General features: G+C 33.4%; 1 protein-coding gene across 4 annotated transcripts in view; it reads right to left on the reverse strand.

The window, feature by feature from the left end:
- Positions 1-507: 507 nt before the first annotated feature.
- SNX7 (sorting nexin 7) overlaps positions 508-15,342 on the reverse strand; it is a 107,949-nt gene continuing 93,114 nt past the window's right edge. For 3 of the 4 annotated variants that reach the window (XM_043460570.1, XM_043460568.1, XM_043460571.1), the window contains one exon: positions 508-949. In XM_043460570.1, coding sequence (XP_043316505.1) covers positions 872-949 — 78 coding nt within the window. In that variant the 3' untranslated portion in view covers positions 508-871. Of the gene's footprint in view, positions 950-1,744; positions 1,781-15,342 lie in introns of those variants that run through there. The other variant, XM_043460569.1, reaches the window with a different exon arrangement.

The following is a 15,342-nucleotide window of genomic DNA, read 5'->3' on the forward strand; positions in this document are numbered from 1 at the left end:
TAATGTGTCTTTATCTCTGTTATTGTAACTTGTGTCTTTAACTTTGTTACCGTAAGTCACCTGCACTTGTGACTTAAAACAAACAAAATGGGAGGACAAATTTGATAAACACTGTGTACATTAAAAAATAAAGCTAGATGTGAATTGCAAAGAGTATGTTAAAAAAAAAATTCCCCAAAACATAAAGTTACTAGTGGGAAAATGACTGTATGAGTATTTCTAAATAATAACTCAAAAATAATTTATATTTATTTTGGTAGCCTTTAAACAATTTTTTAACTTTTAGCAAACCAACTATCAAAGTTATCTTTAATTGTTAAAAATATTTAATCTGTTTTGCAAATTTACTTTGAATTCCTAATATCAAAGTAAATAGTATTTCAGAGAAAATTATGATGAAATAAAGGTGAATATACAGTATACTTATTAATATACACTGGATTCATATTAGAATCTGTTTCAGAGACTTGAGTTACTAATAGGAAAAGAACACACAATAGTCAGTCATTTCATAATAAACTTTTTATTAAAACTGAGTCTTTACAATATATTTAAAATGACATGTTCCACAGACAAATATTTAAGAAAAAAACTATTTTATGTATAATTATTGGCATACAAATTTAAGAACATAGTTAAAACTAAGCTAAATATTTATATGTATGTATATGTGTGTGTGTGTGTGTGTGTATATATATGTATATCCAAATTTATATCAATGATCTGGCACACCTGAGCTTTAAGTTGTTGGTTTTCCAGATAGTGTGAAATACCTTTCATCCACTTTAGAAAGGATCCAGCCCATTGAGAAAGAATAACTTTGGTTAACAGACATTATCTTCCAAAGATCACATAGAGGTCTTCAATGAGATTACAATTTATCTTCAGAGGCTTCTTCCAAGTGGAGATCTGTCTGTGATGTAAGGAAGGATTCCCATGTAGCAAGGCACTAAATAATGGAAACACACCATCAGGAGATCAACAGTAGTTCACTTTCACTGTTAGAAAAAGTAGTAAATCCTTATATAACTGTTCTGATAGCAACGTGTCCAACTCCTTTCTCCCATTGGCTTGCCAGGATCCCTGTCACTTTTTACATATTTTAACTCTTAATGAGGGAAATTATTGCTAAATAAGATGAAAAGATAAAGGTTAAAAAATTAGCATGGATTAGTTTGTTGAAAAAATCTACTATTTCCCCACTGTCAGGGCAGAAAACAGATCTAAATCACAGAGGAAAAGATGGACCATTTGGATATAAGGCAGCATTAAGCATCTAGACAGAGGAGTAGTGATACAAGCATGGTTAATCAGATCTGAATCCTACTATATCACATATGTTTCTGCAAGTTGATTAATCTGTTATAGTTTCTTCAGTTATAAATTAGGTTAATGATAATACCACAAAACCAATCGTGAAAATTAAATTTACATAGTCTGTATAAATTTTTATGCAGAATGCCTGGCTCAAAGTAAATATTCAAAAATCAGCAATTATTATATTATAATGGTCTACCAAGACTAAGTAGTGAATGAAAGTGAAGTGAAGTCACTCAGTTGTGTCTGACTCTTTGTGACCCAATGGGCTATAGCCTACCAGGTTCCATCGTCCATGGGATTTTCCAGGCAAGAATACTGGAGTGGGTTGCCATTTCCTTCTCCAGGAGATCTTCCTGACCCAGGGATTGAACCCGGGTCTCCTGCATTGTAGGCAGATGCTTTACCATCTGAGCCACCATTAACGTGCCCAGGAAATGAATCAAGGTGATCTAATTGAGAACTATAGAACAAAAGAGAATACATATTTTTTTTCTATGTGCACATAAAACATATACCAAAACTCACCATATTCCAGGATATACAATAAGTCTCAATACACTTAAAAAGAGTAAATCATATGAGGTTTGTTCTCTGTGCATAGTGAAATTAACTTGGGAATCAGCAATTGAAAAGTATCTGAAAAATCCCCAAATATTTGAAATCTAAAGAAGAAAAAACCAGGTAATCTAGAAAGTATTTTATTTTAAACTGAATGAAAATGAAAACATAATATATTATAAAATTTTGGGATGCCACTAAAGTAGTACATAAAGAGAAATTTATAGCACTAAACACCTATTTAAGAAAAGAAAAAGGTCTTAAATGACTTCAATTTCCATCTTAAAAACTAAAAAAGAACAAATTATACCAAAAGTAAGCAGTAGAAGGAAAAAAACAAAAAAGATAGCAGTGTGAATCAATGAAAGAAGAATCACTGGATCTTTGAGAAGATTAACAAAATTGATAAAACTTTTAGCTAGACTGTTCATAATAGAAGAGATGACATAAACTACCAACTGTTAGGATTAAGACAGGTGACATTAGTCTAAAAATTATTGAAGGAAAAGTAAATATTATTGAAAACTTTATACCTATACATTTGAGAACTTGAATAAAACCAGTGAAAAGATACACACTACCAAAATTACCAAAACTCACTCTAGAAAAAATAATCCAAATAAATCTGAATGTTTTGTTAAATATCTTCCCATAAAGAATACTCCAGGTATAAATGGCTTCCCAAGCGAACTGTATCAAAAATTTAATGAACAATCATATTAATTCTACACAAACTTTCAGAGAACTGAAGAGAAAGGGAAGGTGTCCATCATACCAAAGATATTACAAGGGAAGAAAACTATAGATTGCTACCCCTCATAAATACAGATGTAAAAATTCTAAACAAAATTTTAGCAAATCATATAGAAATCTATATACATACATACATATATACATACATATACATATATATACATACATACAGAAATCTATAGAAAGAATTATACATCATGATCAAATGGAGTTTATCCCAAGAATGTAAGATTGGATTAATGTTCAAATCTATCAGTGTAACTAACTGTATTCAATGTAATATCATCTCAATTGACATGGAAAGACATTTGTCAAATTACAAACGTCCATCTCTTAGTTTAAAAAAAGTTCTCAGCAACCTAGAAACATATGGACAAATGTATTAACTATTAGCTATTATTAGTATTTTCTTTTGAATGCCAAGAAAAAAATTTAATTCAGCTTTATACTTAAAAATCTCTACCAAATTTTAAACATAAAAAAGGAAATAAGAAATACCTAAATATATATAATGTTTAAAAATCTTTATCCACAATGTATACAAAACTATGGAACTGAAGGGCTAATAGATAGCAGAATCATAGTTCACCTTTGTAAAAAGTTCTGTTTCCTATGTGAAACTCATTTCTGGCCTCTTCTGCAAATTCATACATAATCTACTATCTGGTAACCCTGCAGGGTAGCCCAAAGCAATTACTGCGCTCAGGAGATATCATATCTTTTTGATAAGTCTGCCAAACTATTATTTAAATAAACTTCTGAACATTCTCAAGGCAAAATTCAATGAAAATGTGAGCAGTCTACTCTATTTAAAATTCCTGTCAAATAGATCCGAACTGCACCTAAAATGGTATTAATCCTAATGTGGAGAAGCTTCTATCATTGTCATATTCTTCAACTATCCTAGTTTAATAAATGTCTAAGGGAGATCAGCCCTCCATGCTGATTACTGCTGTGAATTAATGTTTCCATTTCTAAAGAAAATCCTCAGAAGGACAGTGAAATGTGGTAAAAGAAACAAACTAACTCCAACATATGAAAGGCAGAAAAACAATTTATGTATTTTGAAATATAGATTATAGAACAGTAGCATAGAAAAACAAGTGAAGTATCATGACAGCTGCTGAATATCTATATGAATACTCGAAGAGGCATCATTATGGTTGTTTATCACATATTGGGGCTTTCCTTGTGGCTCAGCTAGTAAAGAATCCACCTGCCATTCAGGAAACGTAGATTCAATCCCTGGGTTGGGAAGATCCCCTGGAGAAAGGAAAGGTTACCCATTCCAGTATTCTGGCCTGGAGAATTCCACGGACTGTATAGTCCATGGGGTCGCAAAGAGTCGGACACGACTGAGCAACTTTCACATTTGACTATCACATATTACCTTCTTTAAACTTCACAGTGATGATTATGAACCTTATTTTACAGATGAGAAAGCTAAGTATCAATGGTTAAATATGCGATATTACAAATCTAATAAGAGGTACAGCCATTTAATAGCAAATGGAAAATAATTAATATCTTGAATGATCACCAGCGTACATTTAATAAGTCACTGGGCCATCAAGATGAGATACCTTTCTTTTACACAATGTAAGAAGAACCATTTTGGAGGAGAAGAGGGTAAAAAAAATGCCTGATTGCAGGTGGATCAACTTTTACGAAAGAGTATAAATGCAGGTTGCGTGTAGAAACTGATTCTTTACATGTCTCTTGGAAGTTTTTCCAGGTGTATGTACACTCTTTGAAGATGACTGAGTTAATAACATGCCAGGCAGGAAGTAAGTGTTCAGTAAATGCCGAGAGCTTAGGGAAGGAATGTACTCAACTGCTGATGCAAATACACGGGTCATCAGAAACACTGCATTTTTCAATCTGAATATTAATCAACTGACATCCTGGCTTCTATTGATTACTAAATGTGTTAATGTTAAGTTTTGCCATAAAAACCTGATCCCCAGTCAGGGTGCTGACCAATCAGTTTTCTGGGTCTACAAAGCTGAGACATGGCCCTGAACTATAACTCCTGATGCTACCATTCATCTTTTGGAATTTTGATAGCAGATATTTTTACTAACTAAATATGCTAATTGCCCCCTCCTGCCAATGTTTAATATCAACCTGTTAATATTGATATGTTGCATATTTATCCAGTTAATGTATATAAGTCTAATTTTTAAATAATCAAAGATAATCTCTAATGTTCTTTAAATCTATCTTTTTTTTTTAGCATGAAAAATGAAGTGAAAACTCAAGAAATGGATTTTTTATACCATAAGCAATTGGGATAATTGAATGATACAAAGAATCATCAAAACAACAACAACAATCTCAAAACCCAGTGTGACACTTGCTCATAATTGTAAATTATATATATATTTTAAAGTATTTCTATTATTTGGCTTCTCACTGTTTTCTATCAAGGAACTGATATATTCCCATTTTTAAATCATTATATTTAGTAAAGCAAGCTAATATCTATTAAAATTAAAGTAACAACAAAAAATACCCAGTGTCACAGTTGACTTGACCTTTAATTGTACCCCTTAGCTCATCAATGGCAACCCACTCCAGTACTCTCGCCTGGAAAATCCCATGGACGGAGGAGCCTGGTAGGCTGCAGTCCACGGGGTCGCTAGGAGTTGGACATGACTGAGCGACTTCACTTTCACTTTTCACTTTCATGCACTGGAGAAGGAAGTGGCAACTCACTCCGGTATTCTTGCCTGGAGAATCCCAGGGACAGGGGAGCCTGGTGGGCTGCCATCTATGGGGTCGCACAGAGTCAGACACAACTGAAGTGACTTGGCGGCAGCAGCAGCTTAGCTCATTCTAGTTTGATTATCATACTGTCATAGAGAATCAATAACAATTCCACATTTAGTTGAATAATGTGCATATTTTTTGTACATATTATTTTATTTGATACAACAATACTCTGACAAACTAGTAATTGCATCTTATAGATGAGAGAACTGATCTATTGAGTCCAGTATTCTTTTCTAATGCCCTATGCTTCTCACTGCAGTAAAAGAAAGCCCATAAACATGTTGACCATGCTTTTAGGCAAGATGTGGGGTGACTGGAAAGCAAGTTTATCACAGACCCTCATTAATTGAGAAGCCAGTGCACATTTTTTTTTTTCCCCTAGGTGGCTCCAGTTTGTAGCCAAAGACCAAAAACTGTAGCTTCTCTTTGAAGGCATGACTGGGAAAGACTGTACAGTTAGCAAAGTGAGCCAGAACTAGGGCAAACAGACCCAAAAGGTAAATAAAAGCCCTTTGTTCTGAAACATGCTTAAAGACTTCTCAAATAAACAGAATATGTAGAAAGTAAGTTTTAATTACAAAACTAGTCTTGAAAGTAAATCTCTTGCTACCTCAGTAAAAGCAGTGATGACATTTTGCCCTAAGAAAAGGTAAATGTCTCTTTAGCTCTCAAAAGTGACAGTGATCCACAAGTAGATGTGATTAAATTTTCTAAAGAATGAATGATAACAAAAATGGGGTTTCTGTTGGTATAACATAGCTTCCAATGAAAGCTTCCACATTTAAGAGTCACTATTTTCTCAAAATGGTAGGATATAAAGAGGTTCTGTCCCACAGTCTGAAAACATTCAAGCAAATGTTTTCACTTTTCTGGGCCGATTTACCCATTCACAGAAGAGGGGGCTTAAACCATGTGCATGCATCAACTTTCATCTGAGAACCTAAAATGGCCAACACAAAAATAAACAAATGCAACCTAGTTATTAACTTAAAAGCTTTTGCACAGCAGAGGAAACCATAAACAAAATGAAACGACAACTTACAGAATGGGAGAAAATATTTGCAAATGACGTGATCAACAAGCAACTACTCTCCAAAATACACAAACAGCTCATACAGCCTAAATATAAAGGAAAAAATCGAAAAATGAGCAGACATTCTAAATAGACATTTGCCCAAAGAAGACATACAGATGGCTACATGAAAAGATACTCAACATTGCTAATTATCAGAGAAATGTAAATCGAAATTACAGTGAGGCGTGACTGAGCGCACACACATCACCTCACACAGGTCAGAATGGCCATCATCAAAAAATCTAAAGCAATAAATGCTGGGAAGGGTGTGGAGAAATGGGAACCCTCCTACACTGTACAGCCACCATGGAGAACAGTATGGAAGTTCCTTAAAAAACTAAAAATAGAATTACCATGTGATCCTACAATCCCACTCCTGGGCATAGATCCAGAGAAAATCAAAATTCAAAAAGATACATGCACTCCAATGTTCATTGCTGTACTACTTGGAAGAACCAAGGCATGGGAGCAACTGAAACGATCACTGATGAAAGAATAAATAAGAGGTGGGATATACACACAATGGAATATTACTCAGCCACTATTCAGCCAAAAATGAATGAAATAATGCCATATGCAGCAACATGGATGGACCTAGAGATTATCATACAAAGTGAAGTAATTCAGACAAAGACAAGTATCCTATGATATTGCTTACATGTGGAATCTAAAAAAAAAAAAAAAATACAAGTAAACTTATATACAAAACAGAAAGAGACCCAAAGACATGGAATACCAATTTACGGTTACTGAAGGGGAAAGCAGTGGGAAGGGAGGGTAAATTAGGAGTTTGGGAATAACATATATACATTCTATATCATTACTATATATTTAACAGATAACCAGGAAGGACCTACTGTATAACCCAGGGAACTATACTCAATATTCTGTGATAACCTATAAGGAAAAAGAATCTGGAAAAAATAGATATATATGTAGGTACAAGTGAATCACATTGCTATACACCTGAAACTAACACAACACCGTAAATCAACTGTACATAAATCACATTTTTTTAAATTGGCAAATGAGATCACATATAATTGATAAATATGCCTTGCTCTATTTGGCTTAAGAGTGTGGAAAGGCATCAAATATAAAATTTCACCTCTTCCCTCAGTATTTGATATTTATAAGTTAATTGTCACTATAAATAATTTCTGAAGATTCAGAAATACATGAGAAATATTTTCAATTACTACTATTGCTATTAATAGTCTACATTTTTTGAAACCTTATTATGTGCTAGATTATTGTACTGAATTAAGAACTTAACATATATTTTACTTACTTATTTACTTATCCATCTATCTAGCAGCTTTGAAACATTTTCTAAATTGGCAATTTCAGGCTCAAGTGAAATAAGTAGTGGCTTAAGGGATAAGCTAGTTGAGACTCCTGAAAAGGTAATGAGTATGAAAGCTTCAAAATAATTTATTTTTAGTGACTTACTAGGAATATTAAATTTTGCCTCTAAGACTTTTCCTTCATCTTTATTTTATTATGTACATACATGTAAATATATATTTTAATATCAAATAAAATTTATGATGTGTATACTATTATTTTCAGCACTTTACAGAAGAAGATACTGAGACTCACTGAAATAATGAAAGTGTCTGAACTTAAAGTCACAAGTTACGCCTATCCAAGGCATGTTCTTAGTCACCAGGTGACAGAGCCAACATAAAGTCTGACATCTCCATAGGTAATGCTATGACCCTGTTCATGGAACAGCTGGTGGAAAACCTAGTCTCATGCAAATTACCATAAGAATCAAATTAATAAAATATTATCTATATATCTCTGCTAATGAAGTAAAATAACCATAAATTTGCCTAAAACAATAACAATGATATGTACTAATATAAAATATGATAAAAGCCAAACCTTACCATGTACTTTTTTTTAAACCAGAAATTTCCACATTAAGTCTAAAGTTGTGCTTCTAGTTTTCCTATTAACCCCAATGAAATAATAACTGTATCTCTCTTAAATTAGAGCTGAGAAATATGACTGAGCATCCTTTACTTATTTTAATGCTATCCCAACTATCTTGGGCACAGATGACATCATCTACATGTGAGGAAACACTGAAGCTCAAATATGTAAACATCTCCATACTAGGCCAATATCAATGCAAAATAAATTACATTGGGAAAATTTGTAGGCCAAACCTAAAATGAGGGCAATGGGGTGTGCAACATTTTAGTAACTGCTTTTTTAATCACCTAGACCTAAGAGCCAAATAGTAATGAAAACTTTTAGGAGCTGCATATTTAAACATTTTCCTGAAATATAACCAATGTAGAAAAAAATTAGAGATGATGTTATAAAAGGAAATCAACTTCTATTATTTTGCAATGGCTCAAAATTATTCAATAAATTTCATTTTTGGAAAAGTCTAAATTCAGAATGAACTGCTAATTTATAATTTGAGAAATATCAGTAACTTCAAAATGACAAGATTTGCATTTTTTTCTAAAATTAGTTTTACATATCAAGACTATAAGTAATAAGTCTGCACTTGTAAATACTGCAAATACTTAAATGATTGCAACAGTTAACACAAAAAAACTCATTAGCTACAAACGCCATCTTGTGGTCCTTTTAAAAATTATTTTGTAGTTTGTAGATCTCTAACTCAAGATCTTCTAAAGATAGAAAGAGCCTTAGATACAACCAATTCCATTTCTCTCATTTTTACATGTGGAAAAGTTGGGGCTCCAAAGATCTAATACACTGGAAATCTTTATAGAGAGAATACAAGAGCCAAAATTTTCACATTTTCAACTCATACTTTTATATACGGTATCATCATTCTTTTTTTTTTTTTTAACTAGTACCAAGCCAATTACATGAAGTCTGTCTGGTTTAGTACCAGAAACTTCAAACACTGAGCTGATCTCGTTCATCATACATGAAAATACAGTAAGCTAAAAGAAGAGCACATTTGCTTTTGGATTACTGCAAAATTATCAAGGCACAGCTATGATAAAGCACATTATTTTAAAGCATTTCACACACTTTCTAATTTTATTCTTCTAAAAACCTGTGAGGGATGTGTGTGGATAGTGGGCAGGGGCAGATGAAGACCACTGGTTTTCACCTTTTGACAGATTAGAAAGCTAGGCATAGAGAAGATATGACCAAGATTTTACATTTAGTGGCAGGCATCCTGATATCCAAGTTTAACTTGTGTCATTAGGCAATCCACCTTCTTTCTTCAAAGTGTTACAACATGCAGTGTGTGCATGTGTGTTTTAAGTCATTTCTTCCTTTTCTTTACAGGAACTATTATATCGGCCCATAGTACAGCAACTTACACAGTAAGTTGTAAGTTCTTGATTCAGAATCTAGATAATTTTAGAAATGATTTCATTATAAAATGTAATCACCTATTTAAATGTTTGACTAACAACTACAGAAAAACTACAGAAAAAACTCACCTCATTCAAAAGTTGGGAAAAGACAGACTGTCGATACTATGGTATAACTATCACTTATACGCCTAAATTCAACTTCACTTGTATAAATAATTGAGAAATAACTATATCTCAGAATATAAGAGATTAATGAAAATGTTTTTAATGTAAGTTTTTAAGAAAGAAGAAAACTACAAAACAACAAAAGCTTTAAAACTTACATGAACTATAATAAAAAATGTTCATAGTTGTTTGGAAACATGAACTATAGCTTTGAACCATGCAATTCAGCATAGAACTCATCACTTAATAAATAAAACAACACAGTTACATGATACTTTTGAATTCTAAAAATGATAAATATTTCATTTTTAAGGTTTCCTTAGAAGTATATAAAAGTCAGACCTTGTTGCCTTTAAACTGAATTCTATAATTAATCTTGCTTTATATACATTATAATACTTGAATATTAGTCAGATTATACATTTTAAATGAGAAAAAAACACTACCTATGTTAATTTGAAGAGATAAACAAACTTCTAGAAAACAGAAGGAACTTTATTTATTTTTTTTTTTTAGAAGGAACTTTAGAGCAGTGTTTCTCAAACTATCTGTGGTGAAGAAAACATCTTTTGTCGGCTAAGAACCATTAGTGATCCTACTGAGCTGACTAGTTCGCACTTCATGCCACAAAAGTCATCACAAAAGCTGGACAATACCCCAACTGGCCTATACTTGATTCAACAAAAGAAGTCTAATAATCACCTGGACATCATGACAATATCTAATTGCCCTAGAATATTTCAATTGGTTATATTCTATTTCTGAACTTATCATGTTGTAAATCTGTAATAAACAATTTATGAATTAGGCATTAGTCCACACCTTAAGTAACATAACTTTAGAGATCGATATAATTACCCAAGCTTTCCTAAATTGTGTTCCACGACAGGCTAATGCTATAAGAAGAAATGCTAACCTAGTCAAAGTTATGTCTTAGATTCATAAACCATTTAAGAACCTGTGCTAAATCACTTTAGTCGTGTCTGACTCTTTGTGACCCCACAGACTGAAGCCCTCCAGGTGTCTCTTTCCATGGAATTCTCCAAGCAAGAATACTGGAGTGGGTTGCTGTGCCTTCCTCCAGGGGATCTTCCCAACACAGGGACTGAACCCCAGTCTCTTACGTCTTCTGCATTGGCAACTGGGTTCTTTACCACTATCGCTACCCGGGAAGCCCATATAAGCACATAAAAGGTTCTAAGAACTTCTTTAGTAAATATGCCTATTTAATTCAAACTTATTTGACTACAGAATCTATCTTTTCGATCAAGATAAACACCCATTAACATTACAAAAACAAATTTCCTATAAAATGCATAGAGAAATTCTAGTTTAAACAGAACTTGCTGATGTACATTATTCAACAACTGCTTTAAAATTCCCAGTGGCAGAGAACTAATTTCTTTGCAATGCAATTTAATATAATTTAGAGAATTATAATACATAGGATATAATTCTCTTTTTGTGATTTCAAATTATTTAACTTCCAAAAGTTAGTTCTAGATATGCTTTCTTTTTTAAAAAAAATTTCATTGGAGTATAGTTGCTCAGAACTATGTAGTTTTTCCAGTAGTCATGTACAGATGTGAGAGTTGAACCATAAAGAAGGCTGAGTGCCAAAGAATTGATGTTTTTGAACTGTGATATTGAAGATGACTTTTGAGAGTCCCTTGGACTGCAAAGTCAAACCAATAAATCCTAAAGGAAATAAACCCTGAATACTCATTGGAAGGACTGATGCTGAAGATGAAGCTCCAATACTTTGGCCACCTGATGCAAAGAGCCAACTCACTGGAAAAGACCCTGATGCTATGAAAGACTGAGGACAAGCAGAGAAGGGAGTGACAGAGGATGAGATGGTTGGATGCCATCACCAATTCAATGGACATGAGTCTGAGCAAACTCTGGGAGATGGTGAAGGATAGGGAAGCCTGGCGAGTTGCAGTCCATGGGGTTGAAAAGAATTGGACACGACTGAGTAACTGAAAAAAAAACATAGTTGCTCAGCAGGTAAAGAATATGCCTGCGATGCAGGAGATGCAGGAGACAGGAGATGCGGTTTCAATTCCTGCGTCAGGAAGACCCCTTGGAGAATGTCATGGCGACCTGGTCTAGCATTCTTGCTTGGAAAATCCCATGAACAGAGGAACCTGGCAGGCTACAGTCCAAAGGGTCACAAAGAGTAGGACACGCCTGAGTGACTAAGCACTAAAATCGCTCTACAATGTTGTGTTAGTCTCTAATGTACAGCAAGATGAATCAGCCATACATGCACATTTAGCCCCTCTATTTTTCTTTTGGATTTCCTCTCCATTTAGGTCACCACAGAGCACGGAGTCGAGTTCCCCGTGCTATGCAGTAAGTTTTCATTAGTAATCTATTTTATGCACAATATTAATAGTGTATAGATACCAATCCCAATCACCCAATTCATCCCACCTAGATAAGGTCTCTGAAGCAACAACAAAACATGAACTCCCTCCATGACTGCCCTCCAAATACCTTTCTTCTTTTCCAATTCCTTCAATAAACATGCATCTCAAAGACCACTATCATCATTACCACCTTATTCTGAATACATCACAGTTTGTCAGTATTACTCCCAAATGCATCATCTGGACTGAATTCAGTATTCAGAAAAGCTACTGAAGAATGGAGATCATTACTGTGTTATAATTTTTTTTTTAAAGTGTCTTCTAACATAACAAGACCTCATGAATCTTATAAAACTTCAATTTTGAAAGAAGCAAATTTCAATGTGGTGACCAAGACAAAGACCTAGTAAGTTAAATGACTTAAACTTGACAAAGTACACTATCATTCTACATGCTGAAAATAATCTTTTTGCAAAGTATTTCTGGCTTGAGTATAAAGATTCCTTGGTACTAGGGTGCGGGGTGGGGGAAACCAGTTAGAAGTAGATTTACAACTTGGAATATGAAAGGACTTTGTCATCAATATAGAGGATAACATTTACCTTATTTGCTATGAGAGAGAAGAATCACTGAAAAGCTGTATCAAATTATTGAGGTGAAACTTTAAAGTAAAAACTTTAAAGGTAAAACTTTAAAAGGTAGTTGGCTAAAACTGAGCAGTTTTTGTTTTTTTTTAAGACAAGTGGAACTGAAATTTACTCTGTCAAGAGTTCATAGCTACTAAACATCTTCAGATGGTTTTACAACAAAGGCTTTAATGAACATTAGAAGTCTTACATTTTAATCAGTTTCTTAAGTATTTTCTAGACAACAATTCCATAGATATTTCAGATATGATCCCATAAATGACTTCTGTGAACAAATAAATCTGATATCTTAAACAAAGATGAACATAGTTTTTTTCCTAAGGAGTTTCTTAGGAATTTAATGTGCTAAGATGCATTGCAACCTTCTTCAATAAAATGAAACAGCATAACTTAGGAAGGCACTTGGCTATGAAGTTGTCATACCCAATAACAGCGAAAGTAAAATAAATGGGAGCAAATGATTGTGTGATCAAATATATCCTCAAATAAACAATTAGAGACTCAAAAACTATGCCCAGGGACTTCCTCCAGCATTTGTACTAGTTGATTTTAAAAACTTACAAAATGTCTTTAATGTAGCATTCCCTCAGCTCAGTTTATAATTTCACCTCTTCACTCATCCAAGATTCCTGGTACAATCTGAGAAGGCAGCTTCCCAGCCTCTGTGGTTGGTATTCTCCATGGATGCCTCTCCCATAACCAAACAACTAATAACAGAGGACCATAACAGCATCCCATGAACAGCCCAAGCAAGAGTTTATTGAAGATTTTGTTTCTATAAGCAGTGGTGAAGCCTCTCATCTGAGAGTAAGAATAAAAAGTTTTAAAGTCTTAGGATGCACAAAGTTATTTCTTCTCTGCTTCCCTTGTTTTAAGCATTATTATTATGTACCTTTAGATTCTATTTCAAATAGGAATTAATTGCTTATCAAAAAAAAAATAAAAGATTTTGATAGCATAAATGATAAAAAGGACAAGATTAATCATTAAATAATCAATAGTGTCGGTCTTTTTTATAAAAATACAAAGGGAAAAGCTCCTAGGCATTCAATGGAGCATTATGGCATTAAGAAGATGAAAACTTGGTGTTTTGATGAAGATGAATGTCCCTAAATGAACTGGATGGTCCCTAAACATGTGGTGTACTATAGCTTGAATTTGTTAATCTTGACATCAGGCTTCTGAGTACCTTTCAGTGAGTAAAAAAGTCAATAACGTGGACAAAAGAATGTAATGAATTGGAAATTCTAACTGGCACAAAAATGGTCAGGTTGAGTAAATATCTAAGCATCTTAACCTCTCAAGATGGTAGCAAGTTTACTTTTCAGGAAATCTATCCTACCCATTAATGGAAATCTACTGAATTCACTAGGGTGTATAATGTAGTTCTGAAACATTCTTCCAACAGTTCCAAATAGAGACTTGTATTTTCTGAAGGGTTGTTTTACCACCATCAGGAGATCTGTCTTCCTGAGTTCTAGAGATTAGGTAAGTTACCAGTTTAAGTAAATGTTATGAGGCATGATTGTAAAAAGAAAAGTACCCTGATATGGATTCCAAAATCCCTGTCCTAGATAACACTGAATTATTCTAGCTCTTTGTTCTTATGATTTTCACAGGGAGTTGAGACACACATTAACCTTAAAGAAAGTATCTATTTACTCCATTTTATCTTAAGAAACTGTCAATATAAAAATATAATTTAAATTGCTCGACATAGAGCAACTATTATGCCTCTCTCCCAACATTTAAAAGGAAAACTAAGAAACAACAGGTCCTTCTTTGTGACCAAAATGATACTAAAAACTATAGTTGAGTAAACCTTCAATCACTTCCATCCTTCTCTCTACAAGAGATACATAATACTGATGCTGAAATTAAACTTTTTTGTAAATTTTCAAATCACTTTATTAAATTCTAGGGAATATGGCTAGATAGCCAGGGTTTCCTTCCTTTCCTTTTCTTTGACTCCCAGAATTTCAAAATAGTACTTTGTCATCAAGTTTCTGTCTTGTTACATAACAGCTCCTCTTTGTTGGATGGAGTTAGATCTTGGGAAAGTTAGTCTCCCTCACTGCTCCTTTCATTTAATGTAGATGAACAGCAAGTCCATAATTTATCTGAGACCCAATTTTTAAGAAAATAATGAAATTTCAGACAGATACATAAATTCCACTCATCAGAATCTTCTTAGCTGGCAGTTTTATTACCATTATCAACATAGATTAACCTCTTAAAGTCACAATGTTTGGGAGATACTTTTACTTGGATCACGGTGTTTTCTTCACGAAAATTTTAAAAAATGTTCCAATGTATGTAGCACACCAATGAATGGAAAACAAAAAAAAATC

The sequence above is a fragment of the Cervus canadensis genome, chromosome 2 (assembly GCF_019320065.1).
Source record: "Cervus canadensis isolate Bull #8, Minnesota chromosome 2, ASM1932006v1, whole genome shotgun sequence".
In the NCBI taxonomy this organism is placed as follows: Eukaryota; Metazoa; Chordata; class Mammalia; order Artiodactyla; family Cervidae; genus Cervus; species Cervus canadensis.